Raw genomic sequence first — 17,920 nt, 5'->3', positions numbered from 1 at the left:
TCAGCTACTACCTGACTGGCTTTTTCCAAATCCCTGACTGGTACCCACCTCAGTATGCAGCAGAACTGAGGGTTTCTGCCATGGGATTGTTAATGTATATTGTATTTTCAGTCTGATGTTAGCTGAATCCACGACTAACCTTTCTACTTCTAGTGAAATTTTACTAGAAGTAGAAAGTGAAATTTCACTAGAAGTGAAATTGTAATAAATTTATTATATTTTTTGGTAATAGACAAGGATGTCATTTTAAGAAGATTGTAAATAGAATAGTGTGGTTTTAGTGTTCTTTTATGATATACTTTTGTTTTTGATGACACATATTAGATATAACAAGGAAGAGTTGTTTAGAACTTTGGTGCTTTTGGTGCTTGGTGTTTAATAATAAGTAAAGGGGTCCAAGAGATACTTGGTAGTGTAAAAAAAAAACTGAGGAAGTGGACAATGAGGTCTTCAAAACATGTACCGTGTATTAGGTGATAACAAATAATTAATTAAATAACTCTTAAATATTGACAAGGTTGATTTTAAATATCAAATGTGTATTTATTGGAGTAGAGATTGTAGTCAATATGGACCATTATAAAATCAAACCACAGTGGTTAAGTTAATATACTCACAACACCTTGTAATCTGACGACCTTTGGGCTGAGCAGCAGTCGCTTGATAGGCCATGGCCTTTTGGGCTGTTGTGCCATGGGATTTGACTTTGATTTTTGTTTAGCTATACACTAGTCATGTTCAAGTTACAAACATTACACCACATGCCAGTCATTACACCACATGGCAGTCTTCCCTCCCAACGAGGCTGCCGACCTTGTGCCCCGTTCGCTTCGTCGTAGCTGCATTGCCACGTTGTTTGCTTCTATTCATATCATGACCTTTTTTTTTTTTTTAATTTATTTTTTTTTACCACTAAACGCAATGAGGTACTGGACAAATAACCAATCAGCATTTGTTCTGACACTTACTCATAGAGGTATGTACACTCCATGATCTATTACCTGTGTTACTTTTGTGCATGAGTTACCTTCCACCCAGTATATGGAAATAATAATGTTTTCTTTCCAGTTCTGAGGAATTTTCCTCTTAAACATTATGTCATTGAAAGGTCTGTAAACCACTTGATTCCTCTGTCCTTCATGCTCTTCCAAGCTTCAGTGGGGGCATCATCTGGGCCTGAAGCCTTTCTATTTTTCACTTTTCCCATAGCCTTTTCCACCTTAATTTAAATGTATTGTAAAAACTCTGACAAATTTCATTTTTTGTCATCACTGGTCTCCATCTTGGATTCCTCTGTTTTGCATCATTCAGATATGTCTGACTCTCTGGTCCCTAAAACATATGGTGAAAACTTTTTGCAGCTACTGTATTAACAACTCCTTTTCTTTCTGCCAGTGCTGAATAAATGCTTTTGAAACACCAATTTCTCTCTCTCTCTAGCTCGGTTCCCTTGTTTGTTTTTTCACACACAGAATTACGTTAATTTTAAAATTAGCTGTATAGCAATTTTATCTACCAGCAGTCTCCTGAAGACCACTCATTTTCATCTCATAACATAACGGTAAACACACACCCACCAACTATTAACAGCCACATAACAATGGTAGGAATCAGCGAATGGCACCAAACAAGTCTTTCATTACATTTTTCTTACTGGGAAATTTGTTTTGTGCTTTTTTTTTACTTTTATTGTTATGTTGTATAAATCTTCACAGGAATTCATGTTTTTGCAGCTATTCATTGTTGAGTTACAGTGATAATTACCAGTAAATATGAAGATTGGATTTGTCCTCTTAAAGTTTTCAACTAATCAAGACTATTTACAAATGTAGAATGTACAATGTACATTGTAGAATGTACAATGTAGAAAAATATCTAAAATAGGTACCTCAAAATTGTGGTGTGAAAATTGTGGAAGTAAATGCAATAAATATATATTGCTGCTTTGTTAAAAGCAGTGTGAGAGGATGAAGAGTCTTGATCTCTGTTTCTGATTCCAGATTGGAGGACCTCCACCACTAACACCTGCTGAAATCCAAGAAGCATTGAGAAGATACTGGTCACCACAACTGTGTCCATGGAGTCCATTCTCAAAAACTGTACCTGAATATATAAATACTCGATTACTTACATGTTAGGATTTCCTGTGTAAACGTAAGCGTAGTACTTTATTTATTCATATACAGAATGTAACTATAAGGTACAGCCAAACTTACAGGGCACATCCCCCACATGTTGAATAAGAAAAGATTGTTATATGGTCATGTGTCCGGAAACACTGTCTTATATGAATCTGAATATCAAATTTCAGTTCGATCAGTACATTCGGGATTCAGTGCGACTGCGGTTAGATGCCTGTATCATTTTTAAGGCCATTTTGAAGCTCCTGACATCAAAAACTAGCAACAAACTAAGGAACTATTTACCGCTTCGGAATCTATTCACTGACCCACAGCCTGGCTAACATGAAGGGACCGTATAGGATTTGAGTTGACTTGCAATATTGGGATTTTAACATACAGTAAAGAAGAGTGCAATTGATCCACCTTTTTCAGTATGAAGTATGTTGCTAATTCAGAATCACAATAGTATTTATTTGGTACTGGTTTCGATGTCTTGGACACCATCATCAGCCAAAATAGGACAAATGAACAAAGATATACACATATTGAAGTACAAACTATAGACCTTAATAATGATATAACATCAGTTAGATAAAATACAAAGTGTGATGTGCTTAAAGAGAAAGTCATTCTTAAAATATTTACAAGTTAAGAACTTGTTGGTCAAATTGTAAAACAAATGTGAAAAATATTTTTAAATATTTGAATATGTCTTGATCACTTTGTAAAGTTTTGAGTTTTAAGTGTGGCGTTCTTAACCACGGAAATAGTTTTGAATGTTGTCATCTAAAAACTGACGTAAAATGTTGTTCCTCCGTAGAACGTTGACAATAAGATTACATACTTAGTAGTGACTTGTAGCATCAGCTTTCATAGGTAAAACACTAAGCCGTGATGTAATTCAGCCAGTGGATTTTGATACAGACATGGATATTAAAGTCGTTATAAAACCAGAAAGTTCTCGATCCAATGGGGAACCTGAAGTGTGAAAAAGAAAAGCTTTAGAATGGAATAAGATAATGGAAAAGGGAGTAAGAAATTAAAAGCTTTAGTAGGGGACTCACCTTGAGCAGCCTGTTGTGAATGCGGAGTCTAGAGAGGAACTAAGAGCTGGGGCTTCCTAGAAGCATGGAACAAGGTTAAAGGAGGCGAAGGGGTGGGTCAGGAGGGAGGGGAAGAGGAGTGATGGATGGGACGGAGTCAGGCAGGCGTGGTAGGGAAGGATAATGCCACAACGTGTTATGTAAAATCTGAAAGACTAAACTGTTTTTGGGAAGTTTAACACTATTGAAAACTGAATAAAAGTCATCAAATAAGATTCTGGGCTTTTTGGAAATGTCATTCAAGTTCAAATTCGGGTTGAAATATTGGTCTAAATGTATGTAGCAGATTTCTGTGGTATCTAGCAAGAGGCCTTTTCTCCGCGTGTTCAATATCGTTAAGTCCTGATCTATTCCATTAAATTTATGTTTAGAGCCATGAATGTGCTGACCTACTGCAGCAAACCTGTTATACCTGATTGCATTAAGATGTTCTGCATACTAGTCTTAAAATTCATACCAGATTGCACAATATAGGAACTGTTAGAGTCGTTGCACTGGAACCTGTAAACACCTGACTTTGTAAACAGGTTAGATTTGTTAACTAAGTTAGAATTGTGCAGAATATCCATATTACTGTTGCTAGTGCAGAAAGAAATATTACATCACACTTTGTATCTTATCTATCCAATGTTATATCATTATTAAGGGTCTTTAGTTTGTACTTCAGCATGTGTATATGTTTGTTCATTTGTCCTATTTTGGCTGATGATGGTCTCCAAGACATCGAAACCGGTACCAAATAAATAATGTTGTGATTTTGAATTAGCAACGCACTTTGTATTGAAAAGGGTGGATCAATTGCACTCTTCTTTATTGTATGTTAATCTCCATTCAATACGGACCAATGATGAAGTTTTTAATATTAAATATTGGGATTTCCCAAATAATTAATCCAGTCATACTGTATGTTGCAGTACTGTAGTCGTGTTAACAAAGAATGCAGACCTGTCGTTCAGAAGGTGTCTCCAGAAACCATAAAAGTAGCAGATCAGATGTAAGGCTTTTCAGGCGTTTGCTCTATTAACCAGCGTTTCATCTTAGGTCTGACACTAGACTCGTCAGAGTGGGAGACGCTGGGGTGCTCTGTTGGTGGAAAAATATCTAATTCCCTCCTTAGGAACTTAGAATTTTTCATTCGGAATTGCTAGGTGGGCTATAATTCCATTGTGGAGTTTTATCTCCCATATGCAGTTATCAGACTGTGCCTCTTATATAGGGCTTCTGATAAGTTCACCTGCATACACCCCAGCGTCTCCCACTCTGACGAGTCTAGTGTCAGACCTAAGATGAAACGCTGGTTAATAGAGCAAATGCCTGAAATGCCTTGCATCTGATCTGTTTTTTGACATGCTCTATTGGTGGAAAAATATCTAATTCCCTCCATGGGAACTTAGAATTTCCATTCGGAATTGCTAGGCGGGCAATAATTCCATTGTGAAGTTTTATCTCCCGTATGCAGTTATCAGACTGTGCCTCTTATAAAGGGCTTCTGATAAGTTCACCTGCATACAACCCAGCGTCTCCCACTCTGACGAGTCTAGTGGCAGACCTAAGACGAAACGCTGGTTAATACAGCAAACACCTGAAAAGCCTTACATCTGATCTGTTTTTTGACATGCTCTATTGGTGGAAAAATATCTAATTCCCTCCTTGGGAACTTAGAATTTCCACCATAAAAGTAGTTAGTGGGACGTAAAACTAATAACATGCCTTTCAATACAAAGGGATGTATTAGTGCTTCTCTAATATTTCAAAGAATGTGGGTGATGACTTGCCAGTTTCAGTTGAATGTTATGATGTCTTTACTGTACAGTAATTCATCCAAGTGGTCTTTTAAAGACGTCAGATCAAGCCGAATGCCTGGTCGGTAGTTGGGGAGAGAGGTGTGTGATAGTTCTTGTTTGTGCAGCATAGGCTGCGAGCTCCAGGTAACGTTCAAGCAGTTGGGTGTGACGTAGGCTGACACGTCACACCATCCTGTGTGTGTGTGTATATATATATATGGAGATGCAGCAGGGACAGCAGATCGCCTCACCGAGGCAAATGGGCATGTTGGTCCAGCGACACCCTTGCACTTGATGCCGGACATGACGACTTATGGTCGAGTAAAACTGTATACCAGCTAGCTGGACGGAGTGGTTGTCATGGGAGTTTCACTCCGGGCCATAGTGCAACTTGTTTTACTTATGAGCTGAAGATTATTGGAGTGTAATCTATTGGTGGACTTATAGGACTAGGTTTGTCATATATTTCTGCTCTTAGACTGCTTGACTTTTGGATAGTTTGAGTTTTAAACTGAAAATTATCTTTCAACTAAAGCTGAATAATAGTGCTTATATTGTCGGGCTCTTGTATAATAATACACTTTTGTTCCTTTTTGTTCTGATTGTGTGCAAGAAAGAAGTGATTTTCGTTAATGTCAGCACAGAGACTCTTATAAGTTATGATTAAAGTGATTTCTCCATTGGAAGAAGTCTAACGTGATTGTATCACTGTTGTTTACTATTCAATAAACATTTGTATTTGAACTGTAATACATAACAAGGTGGCCTTTAAATAGAGGTACAAAATGCATCATCCTTATTAGATTTTAAATCAGTTCATTTAAAAACCTGTATTTTAGAGGGGGTGGTCTGTTAGTATGGGTGGTTGTTCAGACAGGTTTGACTGTACTTGATCAGCTTGCTTTCCATTTGATTATTCTTTCCTTTAAGTTTAGGTAAGTCTATGTGGGCTTTGTTAGTGCTCAGGGTCAGACAACTCGACTGTAGATTATTTAGACATATTTGACACAAAAGTTTTAGTGTTTCATGTAGTATTCGCAAAAGGGTGAATCAAGTGTGGAAATCTTCCTCAGATATCTTCAACCTCCCCAGTGTGTGTGGCGCAACAGTGCGCGCACTCGTCTGCTACGATCACAGCGTGTACGGCGCAGTGGTATTCCACGACATTGGAAATGCCCACTGTGCTGATTTCTTAAATTTTATTTGCTGTATTGTTAGATGGAAGGAAGAGGCAACTTTCGGCTCTACTCTAAGCTTTCTATTATTGCCAAGAGATGTCGCATATCTTCATAGTCATTTATTTTTAAAAACTCTGCACGTTTCAAGTTCGTTTGTAAACATGGCAGGTCCTGCCAGAGTTGTTGGTGATGCAGAAATAGCTAATTTACTTGTTAACAATGGCAATGAAAGTAATACAGAGGATCAGTTTGCTATAACTTCCAGTGAAGATATTGATGCTGACAATGTAATTCGTAATAATACGCCGAGAAATCCAAACACGTTGTGACTACTATACAAAGTCACGGTATTGACCTACAGCTGTCCAGGGATAATTGGATTAGCACATGTTTCTATTATATAATATGCTATTGTGCATTTTTTTTATCATTTTTCGCCTGCCTGTTTGGAAATTATAGTGAAATTAAATTCATACGATACCGCACTTAGCATTGGGAGTGGACTAGCAACAAAGCATGCTGTGGGTGCAGCCCAGATTTTTACAATGTCATGCTTGAGGAGTTAATCTGTATGGAGAATTCATTATAAAAATGTTCTTAGAAAACTGGAATGTTGGAATTTTCTTTGTAAATTTAAAGCTTCAGATATTTTAACAGAGAAAAAGAACCTGATTTCTTTTACCTTCTGCAGACACACTTCCATTTTAAAAATGCATACAACAATCTGATCATAAGCAAATTTTAATACAACATAGCCCCAGGTGTTCATAACAAGCTTCTGAAATTACGGATTTTTATCTTCATTACCAAAGAAGTTATCAATTTAGTGAAGAAATGTTTTCTCAGTACCGGTAACTTGAAGTTGTACTATGCATCGTTAGTAGCTCTCCAGTGAAAGTTTTTATAAAGAACTATTATTGAATACTTGGGTCCAGGCATCGATTTTATATCAAATTTTACTTTCTAGAGAAGAGACTGCTTGCTGTTCAGTTAGCACAGCGATGATCGGGCAGGACGCAGAGTGCTTAGTTGCCGCGTACAGTTCTGAGATAATGCTATACATGTATGTTGTGTTTACATGTAGTCAAGATGCCACCAAAGTCACAGTTTTCAGTAGGAGAAACAGCAGTGATTTTGAGCATGATTTGTTTCTTCAAATGTGAAGATATCTCTTGTTTACCAGAAGGTTTTGGAATGTCTGTTTTTTTTCTTTCTGTTGGATTTGTTAAGATTGACACTATTATTGTCAGTGTCTTTTAAGCTTTTTCAGTCTCTTGATACACTAATTGTAACCCTTATAACACTTATACTTGTTAAGTACACAGTTAGAACACTATAACATACCCTTAAAGAAATGCACTTATAAGTAAATGAATGACATGTTTCATTCTACAAAAACATCCTCAGATTCAATTAAATCATTTTTTACATACAATATTGTCGACTTTTTACAAACTTTTGAGGGATTTTGAATTGGTGGTATTATAAACAAGTGTGACAAATTATATGAATGTGGAAGTCTGTTATTGAGTCTTTGATGAATTTTAAATTGTTTTATGTACTTATCTTAAACCTGCTTGATTTTGTGCACGTTCACTACCTCCAACTGTCTTAGCTGGGCCGAGGGTGGCCTCGGCTGTAGCTCGCCAACACAAACATGTCTGTATAGAAAGTAGAGAGGGCACAACTCTGTTCAGGGGAGAGAAAAATGCTATATAGCTGTCATTTGTCTTTACATGTATTGTAAAATGCATGCATGATAATGATTTTGGAAGAAATAAGTAAAAAAAAATTAATATGTATCTTGTTTGATTTAATTTTTAGTGATAACAGTCTTGAGAAAGCCACTGCCTAAATTTCTATAATTTAATAGGTACAGATAAGTATAACCTAACCCATATTCCAGACATACATTGCAATAGACATATATACGGTGCATGTTTCATGACATAACCTCAAAACACTGTGATCATTCGACTATGTAAATAATAATAATAATAATAATAATAATAATAATAATAATAATAATAATAATAATAATAATAATAATAATAATACTAAATGGGTGTAAACACTTCATAGCCATACATTACAACTAGTAATAATCATACATACATACATACATACATACATACATACATACATACATACATAAATACATACATACATACATACATACATACATACATACATTATCATTATAGACTGTTATGCCTTTCAGCATTCAGTCTGTAAGCATCTGTGAATTTACTAAACATTGCCACAATCCTCTATTTGCAACTAGTGTTGTGGCCTCATTTAGTTCTATACCTCTTATCTTTAAATCGTTAGAAACTGAATCTAACCATCGTCGCCTTGGTCTCCCTCTACTTCTCTTACCCTCCATAGCAGTGTCCATTATTCTCCTAGGTAACCTATCCTCCTCCATTCGCCTCGCATGACCCCACCACCGAAGCCGGTTTATGCGTACAGCTTCATCCATAGAGTTAATTCCTAAATTAGCCTTTATCTCCTCATTCCGAGTACCCTCCTGCCATTGTTCCCACCTGTTTGTACCAGCAATCATTCTTGCTACTTTCATGTCTGTTACTTCTAACCTATGAATAAGATATCCTGAGTCCACCCAGCTTTCCCTCCCGTAAAGCAAAGTTGGTCTGAAAATAGACCGATGTAAAGATAGTTTCGTGTGGAAGCTGACTTCCTTCTTACAGAACACTGCTGATCGCAACTGCGAGCTCGCTGCATTAGCTTTACTACACCTTGATTCAATCTCACTTACTATATTACCATCCTGGGAGAACATACAACCTAAATACTTGAAATTATCGACCTGTTCTAGCTTTGTATCACCAATCCGACATTCAATTCTGTTGAATTTCTTACCTACTGACATCAATTTAGTCTTCGTGAGGCTAATTTTCACACCATACTCATTGCACCTATTTTCAAGTTCCAAGATATTAGACTGCAGGCTTTTGGCACAGTCTGCCATTAAGACCAAGTCGTCAGCATAGGCCAAACTGCTTACTACATTTCCACCTAACTGAATCCCTCCCTGCCATTTTATACCTTTCAACAGATGGTCCATGTAAACTATGAACAGCAAAGGTGAAAGATTACAGCCTTGTCTAACCCCTGTAAGTACCCTGAACCAAGAACTCATTCTACCATCAATCATTGAAGCCCAATTGTCAACATAAATGCCCTTGATTGAATTTAATAATCTACCTTTAATTCCATAGTCCCCCTGTATAGTGGACATCTTTTCCCTCGGTACCCTGCCATATGCTTTCTCTAGATCTACGAAACATAAACACAACTGCCTATTCCTCTCGTAGCATTTTTCAATTACCTGGCGCATACTGAAAATCTGATCCTGACAGCCTCTCTGTGGTCTGAAACCACAATGGTTTTCATCCAACTTCCTCTCTACGACTGATCGCACCCTCCCTTCCAAGATGCCACTGAATACTTAGCCTGGTATACTAATCAATGAGACACCCCAATAGTTGTTGTTGCAATCCTTCCTGTTCCCTTGCTTATAGATGGGTGTAATTACTGCTTTTGTCCAATCTGAAGGTGCCTTACCAACACTCCACGCTAATTTTACTACTCTATGAAGCCATTTCATCCCTGCCTTCCCACTATACTTCACCATTTCAGGTCTAATTTCATCTATTCCTGCTGCCTTATGACAATGGAGTTTATTTACCATCCTTTCCACTTCCTCAAGCATAATTTCACCAACATCATTTTCCTCCTCCCCATGAGCTTGGCTGTTAGCAATACCACCAGGATGATTTCCTTTTACATTGAGAAGATGTTCAAAATATTCCCTCCACCTCTCCAGTGATTCCCTGGGATCTATTATGAGTTCACCTGAATTGCTCAAAACACTGTTAGTTTCCTTTTTTGCCTCCCTTCCTAAGATTGTTTATTACTGTCCAGAAAGGTTGGCGTAGCCTTTCCAGGTTATTACCAAAATCTTCCCATGACTTCTTTTTGGATTCAACAACTATTTGTTTCGCTCTGTTTCTTTCATCTACATACAAATCCCTGTCTGCCTCGCCCCTTGTTTGGAGCCATTTCTAATAAGCCTTCTTTTTACGTTTACAAGCTGCTCTCACTTCATCATTCCACCAAGATGTTCGCCTTTTCCCACCTTTACACACAGTTGTTCCTAGGCATTCCCTTGCTGTTTCTACTACAGCATCCCTGTATGCCACCCATTCACTTTCTATATCCTGAACCTGCTTACTGTCTACTGTTCGAAACTTCTCACTAATCATATCCATTTACTTCTGTCTAATTTCCTCGTCCTGGAGATTTTCTACCCTTATTCGTTTGCAGACAGATTTCACTTTCTCTACCCTAGGCCTAGAGATACGTAGTTCACTACAGATCAGATAGCGGTCTGTATCATCGAAAAATCTGCGAAAAACTCATACATTCCTAACAGATTTTCTGAATTCAAAGTCTGTTAAGGTATAGTCTATTATGGATCTGGTACCTCTAGCCTCCCATGTGTAGCGGTGAACAGCCTTATGCTTGAAGAATGTATTCGGAACAGCTAAACCCATACTAGCACAGAAGTCCAGCAAACGGTTCCCATTCCCATTAGCTTCCATATCTTCCCCACTTTTTGTATCCGTCAGTTCTATTCCCAACTCTCACATTGAAATCGCCCATTAGCACTATTCTATCCTTACTGTTGACCCTGGCCATGATGTCACTCAATGCTTCATAAAACTTGTCAACTTCATCCTCATCTGCACCCTCACATGGTGAATACACGGACACAATTCTTGTCCTAATTCCTTCAACTGACAAATCTACCCACATCATTCGCTCATTTACATGCCTAACAGAAACTATGTTGCATGCAGTGGTATTCCTGATAAAGAGCCCTATCCCAGACTCTGCCCTTCCCTTTCTAACACCCGTCACGTACACTTTATAATCTCCTATCTCTTCCTCATTATCTCCCCTTACCCGAATACCACTTACTCCTAGCACATCCAGATGCATCCTCTTTGCTGACTCAGCCAGTTCTACCTTCTTTCTTCCATAAGCCCCATTAATATTGATAGCTCCCCATCGAATTCCATTTCGTTCGCCAAGTTGTTTCTAAGGAGTCCCTCACCTGTCAAATGGGAGTTGAACTCCATTACTCCCGTAGGTCCGAGGCTTGCTTAAAATGTTCTGAGCTCGGTAAATTCATGAAGCAGGATGCTACCCTACTTGCACATAGTCCAAGTGAGGATCTCTCCTCTAACGGGTGAATTGTATAGTCCTAGCCGCCTGAGCACAAGAAGGGCCATGACTCAGAATATGTCCGAGATGCCCACTCCCATTCCATAGCAACTGGTATCCCGACTCTGAGGACCACTTACTAGGCCACTCAGCCGTTGCCCATCGTTCACAAACTAGGACGTGACTACAGTAACCCACAAATCATAATCATAAAATAGTAATAATAATGATAATTCGAGCTCGATACTTTCATTATTTACCCATGGGTGAGAGAGTATTGTTTTCAACTTATATCAGTTTATCACACATGTGTCAAAATATACAGATATGGGAAGTATGTGCTGTGGACCATTCACTGTGGTGGAACACTACATCCACCGCTGTCAACTTGTTCAAAACAGAATGCCACAGACATCAAGAGGCCAAGCGACAAGCAAGAAAGCTCCGTCAATTACTAACCCACCCTCCTGCATCCATTCAGTGTGATTTGTGTGGGCGTATATTTTAATACAAGATTGGTCTGTTTAGTCATCACAAACACATCCATAAACTGAGTTGAACTCCTCACTTTATGTTGGAAGAAGTTATATTTACAAAGATCGAGTTACAGCCGACAACGAATACAATGTGAATGGAGACCTAGAATTTACTACATGCTAGGTGGGGAAATGTGTTAATGAGGATCGCATTAATGAGGTTTCACTATAATAATAATAATAATAATAATAATAATAATAATAATAATAATAATAATAATAATAATAATAATAATAACAACTTTAATGCGGCCATATCGCCATATACAAGTTCTATTAGGCTATTGTAAATAATCAGCACATACCGCAATTAACATTATTTTAATTTTACAATACTGAAATCCATAAGGAGTTTTGCTAGGACTTAGAATTCTATGTTAGACTAAAATTACTCCTCCAGCCAGAATTTTATTACGAAGATCCCTCTTTTGGGGCACTTTAGAATGCGATATCGCTCACAAGGTTGATTGCAATGATGTCGCACACACAGTCTGTATCAGCTGCACGATAGGTTTTCCTTCTGCATAATTGGTGGTGGAAATCATGTTCTGCCATTCAAGTCACCAGCTGTCACAGTTCATAGTTTGCTCCCGCCCATCTCCAAGAAGCCATGGCCTCTGTGTAAATCAAACTCTTTTAGTCTCATTTGAATTTCACAAAAAATTATCTTTGCCCATATTTGCATAACACATTCTTGTCTAGATTTTGGAATCCATACCAATCATGTTCAACTGGGTTTTTAAGGTATTTCAGACTTCATTTTCTGCACAACTTCTGTATTATAGTTATTTGCAAGCTTGTTTTTGCAGTATACAAAAGAACTTGTGAGTTCAAAAATGACTGAACTCCATTACAGTAAATTTTTCAGGAGAAAGAAAAAATGTCAATATTTATCACTGATATGAGCTATTTACAATTTTTGTATGTTATGAAGCAGTACCCTAGCAGTGCATCTATAGAGGTCATAAGTTCTATTTATCTATGGGTTAGCTAATAATACCATAATTATTGGGTGGAGTTGGGACATTTTTGAAATATATGGCTTACTACAACAAAAAAATACAGAAATCATGATCATCTTCAATTCCTGTTTCCAGCTTCCCAGGTCGGGTTGTGAATCAAGGACCTCCATCGCTGCCTGTCTCTCCACCACTCTTCTCCGTTTTTAAGTACATCTTCTGGTTTTCCTCCCCTCTTCTCTATGCACTCCCACACTGAATCCACCTCTTTCGGGGTCTTCGTCATGGTTTCTTTCCTGTTAACTTCTCTGAAAAAGCTTTATTTGGCACTCTCTCTTCTCTCATTCTCATCATTATGTCCCATACCACTTTAGCTTTGTTGTTTCTATCCTGTCTTGAAATTTCACGATTCCTGTCCTTCCCCTTATCTCTTCATTTCTAATTTTATCCTTTCTGGTCTTGCCCTTGATGCCTCTGAGGAATTTCATCTCCGCTGCCTGTATTCTACTCTCCTCTCATTTTTTTGTAGTGCAGGATCCAGCTGCATAGGTTAGTATAGGTTCATAATAGGTTGAATATAATACTTTCTTACATTTCCTCGGGACATCTTGGTTCCAAAATACCCCTTAACACTCTGGTAGAAACTGTTTGCTTGTTGTATTCTTTTCCCAATTTCCTCAGTTATCTTTCCATCTTCTGTGATCACACTTCCCAAGTACTTGAAACTTTTAACCACTTCCAGAATTTTAGCGTTCAGTTTTCTCTTCCTTCCTTCCTTCCTTCCTTCCTTCCTTCCTTCCTTCCTTCCTTCCTTCCTTCCTTCCTTCCTTCCTTCCTTCCTTGTGCTTTTGTCTCTTGATTCCATAAATCTACTTGTTTTTGCACTTCCGTTTCATCCTCACCCCATATCACTATATCATCTGCAAACAACTTGGCTTTTGTTGCCTGTCTTCCCAATCTCTGTTTAATCCTTTCGCGCTCATATTAAAATGCATGTTTTCGCCAGAATTAAAGCAATTCTTTTCAGCCATCATTATGATAATGCAGACATTTATAAAAATGTAATCGAAAATGTCTTCATCAAATAGAAGGAAGAAATACTCTAATGCTGTACTACCCACACGAAGAGAATGGCAAGGTCCTACCTCTTCAGTAAAATCCGCCGGTTCAACGTAAGACAATGTATTTGTCCACTGAAAGTTAGGCCTACAATCTATGTCATTACGCATGTGTACGTCATCATTTCCTGAAATGTTGTCACTTTCATTTTCACTTTCCACTTCACTGAGTTCACTTAAGCCACTACTAACAGTTTCACAGTCAGAATTATCGTTTACCAAACGTTCTTTGTCGTTATCGCATAAAATACTTTCACGCGTATTAAGCGTCGACATGTTTGTTTAAAGTATGTCACTGCCTTCCGTATTTCGTGTTCTAATATGCCTGCTAAGGTTTTAAAAGAAGAAAACTAATATCTTTGGTCTCTAGGAAGTGCACATGCTAGTAAGAGTAAGTTATATTTGTCTATCGGCCGATAGATGGCACATACATGCGACTAGAAATACAAGTACGCTTTACTACGCTATGGGCGGGAGGCCCTAAGCTTTCTCGCTACGCATTACTACGCTATGTGCGGGAGAGGGTTAATGTTCTTATGAATTTCGTCCATGACTAAGATGAATAGTATAGGGAATAATACACTTCCCTGGCCAGGAATCGAATCCGGGGCCTCCGGGTAAGAGGCAGGGACGCTACCCCTACACCACGGGGCTGGCGAGACCCTGTATAAGAGGTTTTCAAAATAGTGAAACAAGCATGATAAAAACTTCATTTACACCCCTGTGTGCTTCAATTTCAGGCTGCATACACCTAATAGCCGGGTTTTTTTTTTTTACAGCTGTGTATACAAAAATTATACAACCACTCTGCCATGAGTAAAACACTTCACCAACCTGTAAATGGGGAAAGGAATATTTTGTTCGAAGTCACAACACAATGTCTCTACATCCACATTATTCTGAGTTGGAGCTCTATAGTTATTTCAAAACTGTGCCTACTTCTTCCATTTGGGCTTTCTTCAATTATACATAAAATCAAATGCAATAGTATTGTGACCGGGCGAGTTGGCCATGCGATTAGGGGTGCGCAACTGTGAGCTTGCATCCGGAAGATAGTGAGTTCGGACCTCACTGTCGGCAGCCCTGAAAATAGTTTTCCGTGGTTTCCCATTTTCACACCAGGCAAATGCTGGGACTGTACCTTAATTAAGGCCACAGCCGCTTCCTTCCCATTCCTAGCCCTTTCCTATCCCATTGTCGCCATAAGACCCATCTGTGTCGGTGTGACGTAAAGCAACTAGCAAAAAAAAAATAGTATTGTGCTTTCCATTTGGAGTTAGGACATGATCTGTACCTACTAGCTGCATTCCAAGTTACACTTTCGCAAAAATGTGGACTTAGGATGTTTTTTAATTTGCCGAGCTGAGTGGCTCAGACGGTTGAGGTATTGGTCATATGAACCCAACTTGGCGGTTTTTATCCTGGCTCAGTCTGGTGGTACTTGAAGGTGCTCAAATATGTCAGCCTTGTGTCGGTAAATTTACTGGCACATAAAAAAACTCCTGCGGGACAAAATTCTGGCACTTCAGAGTCTCCAAAAACTGTCAAATAGTAGTTATTGGGATGTAAATAAACAATAACATTTAAAAAATTGTTTTTGAATTCATAAGTTCAAATGTCAGACACAGCATACACAGATTATTTACTGTTTTTTTAATATATTTATCTTTTTTTTTTTTTTTGCTAGGGGCTTTACATCGCACCGACACAGATAGGTCTTATGGCGACGATGGGATAGGAAAGGCCTAGGAGTTGGAAGGAAGCGACCGTGGCCTTAATTAAGGTACAGCCCCAGCATTTGCATCATCATCATCTTCCTTCCAAGTATTGGGCCATGTGACCCGTTACGGTCTTGCATTTTACTTTTTGCAAGACTTGAAAGCAAACAAATGTCCTTCCGACGGGTTGCTAGCCTGAAGGAAGTAAGACCATTGGTGGGGCTGCCACCTCTCAGCTAATGGACTAGCTGAAATCACAGCATTTCCTCCATAATGGATGTAACGGTTATACCGCCGTGACTCTGTCAACAGGGCTGGGAACAGGTTTTTTCATCTCGGGAAGGTGAGGTTGGCGTTTGGGCAGGAGACCCCAGCATTTGCCTGGTGTGAAAATGGGAAACTACGGAAAACCATTTTCAGGGCTGCCGATAGTGGGATTCGAACCTACTATCTCCCGGATGCAAGCTCACAGCCGCGCGCCTCTACGCGCACGGCCAACTCGCCCGGTGTTTTTTTTTTTTTTTTTGTAAATAATGACAGTGTTTTGCTTAAAATAAAATAAATTCAACCAATGGATGTTATACATATTTATGTTGCTTCGGTTGAATAATTATTGGTTTTTAATGGCAAACACTATGAATAAACAACGCAGTAAATATTTACTTAGCTGTAAGGATTTTATGAGTACAGTTACACTTGCATGTGATACATCTTCATGTTGTGCAACCATGTTTGAAATCAGTGTCGAAGATAAGATGGAAATGTTCCTAAAATATCATACATCATTGCCTTGAGCAGTAGTACTGCTGCCTACTGATTGACTAAAGCTTTATGGAATCTAATACATCACTCCAATCGCATGCATGGTTTGTTCCCGATTTTTAATGTCTTGTCAAAGCCCACTGCGGGCTATGTTTGCAACATGACTGCAACATAATTTGTGCTGCTGTGGGCTATGCTCACACTTAGACTGGAATGTGTTAAATACCTGTATATCTTATCGTACATGCAAGGACTAATTTGTCAAGATTCTACATCCCTTCAAATGGTTTTCATATCATGCTGTTTCTAAATAAACAGCCAACTGGAATTTAAACATGTATCAGTCAATATCAACTTCATATTGTGAATAATAGGGTTTTGTTTTCAATTAACCGTTCACCATATGCTATCCATTAAATTGGATAGCCAGGGTTGTAAATATATAGTATGTAAATAGTAATTGACATATTTTTGTCTATTTTGTTGTATGCACAAAATATAGAATTATGTTTGTATATTATATTCACAGCTGTGAACAAAATAATTCATATACAATAATTTATATTATTTTACAGGTTTGATGTTCTCAGTTATAGAAGAAAAGCCAATGCTTGTCATCAAGCTGAACCTGATTTACTTGCAAGAGACTGATTCTCCTAAAGTCAGTTGATCAAGTCCACGCTGATTGCTGTATTACCATACATATACCTAAATGTGTCTTCTTTTTCTGCTTATAGAGTAGTTGACTGTTGAATCAGTCTACTGTGAGAATCTTAAGAAATTGGAGAAAATATGTGGCCTCGCTTACAATAATAATGATGACTAATACCAGTTATATTTAAGAGAGCCTCTACATTCAGGAAACATTCAGGCAGTTGATCTGAAGGCTATAGAATTTTGTGATATTATACTGTTTTAAAAGTAAAAAATCCAGAAATTCATGTTCTTCTTTGGTTGAGATTTTCTTTATACAATATGTAATACATTGATATATACAGTTGAATTACATTATTAAGACCACCTGTTAGAAGTGCCATCTGCGCTAGCCCATGACGTGGACTGGTGAAGCGGGTATATAATGTGACTGGCAGGCTGGCTGTACACATTACACTTCCTGCTGTCGTAGGTCAGGGCAGTGATTTAACTGAATTCCATGCGCCTCTGTGGTGAAGATGTCAAATAGCACCTTTGGGAATAACTGTTGTGGAAACTGCAGAGCTCCAGGCGCCTTTGATGTCCGAGGTGGACTACGACAGCGCGTGATGGCCAACCAACAGGCTACAGTCGAACAGCTCAACATCCAAACGAACCAGGGAGCATCCAGACACATTTCTACTATAGCAGTTTAGCAGCCCCTTCTGTGAATGGGACTCTGAATTAGATGGA

At 38.3% G+C, this 17,920-nt stretch overlaps 1 protein-coding gene across 2 annotated transcripts in view; it reads left to right on the top strand.

Moving 5' to 3' along the window:
* The window catches only part of LOC136877534 (transcription initiation protein SPT3 homolog), an 81,183-nt gene extending 63,497 nt beyond the window's left edge, over positions 1-17,686 (top strand). For both annotated transcript variants that reach the window (XM_067151656.2, XM_067151657.2), the window contains exons 6-7: positions 2,001-2,154; positions 17,110-17,686. In XM_067151656.2, the coding sequence (XP_067007757.1) occupies positions 2,001-2,138 (138 nt within the window). In that variant the 3' untranslated portion in view covers positions 2,139-2,154; positions 17,110-17,686. The remainder of the gene's footprint in view (positions 1-2,000; positions 2,155-17,109) is intronic.
* The last annotated feature ends 234 nt before the right edge of the window (positions 17,687-17,920 follow it).

Source organism: Anabrus simplex, chromosome 7 (assembly GCF_040414725.1).
Source record: "Anabrus simplex isolate iqAnaSimp1 chromosome 7, ASM4041472v1, whole genome shotgun sequence".
NCBI classification, from domain to species: domain Eukaryota; kingdom Metazoa; phylum Arthropoda; class Insecta; order Orthoptera; family Tettigoniidae; genus Anabrus; species Anabrus simplex.
This window is presented reverse-complemented; position numbering and strand designations above follow the sequence as displayed.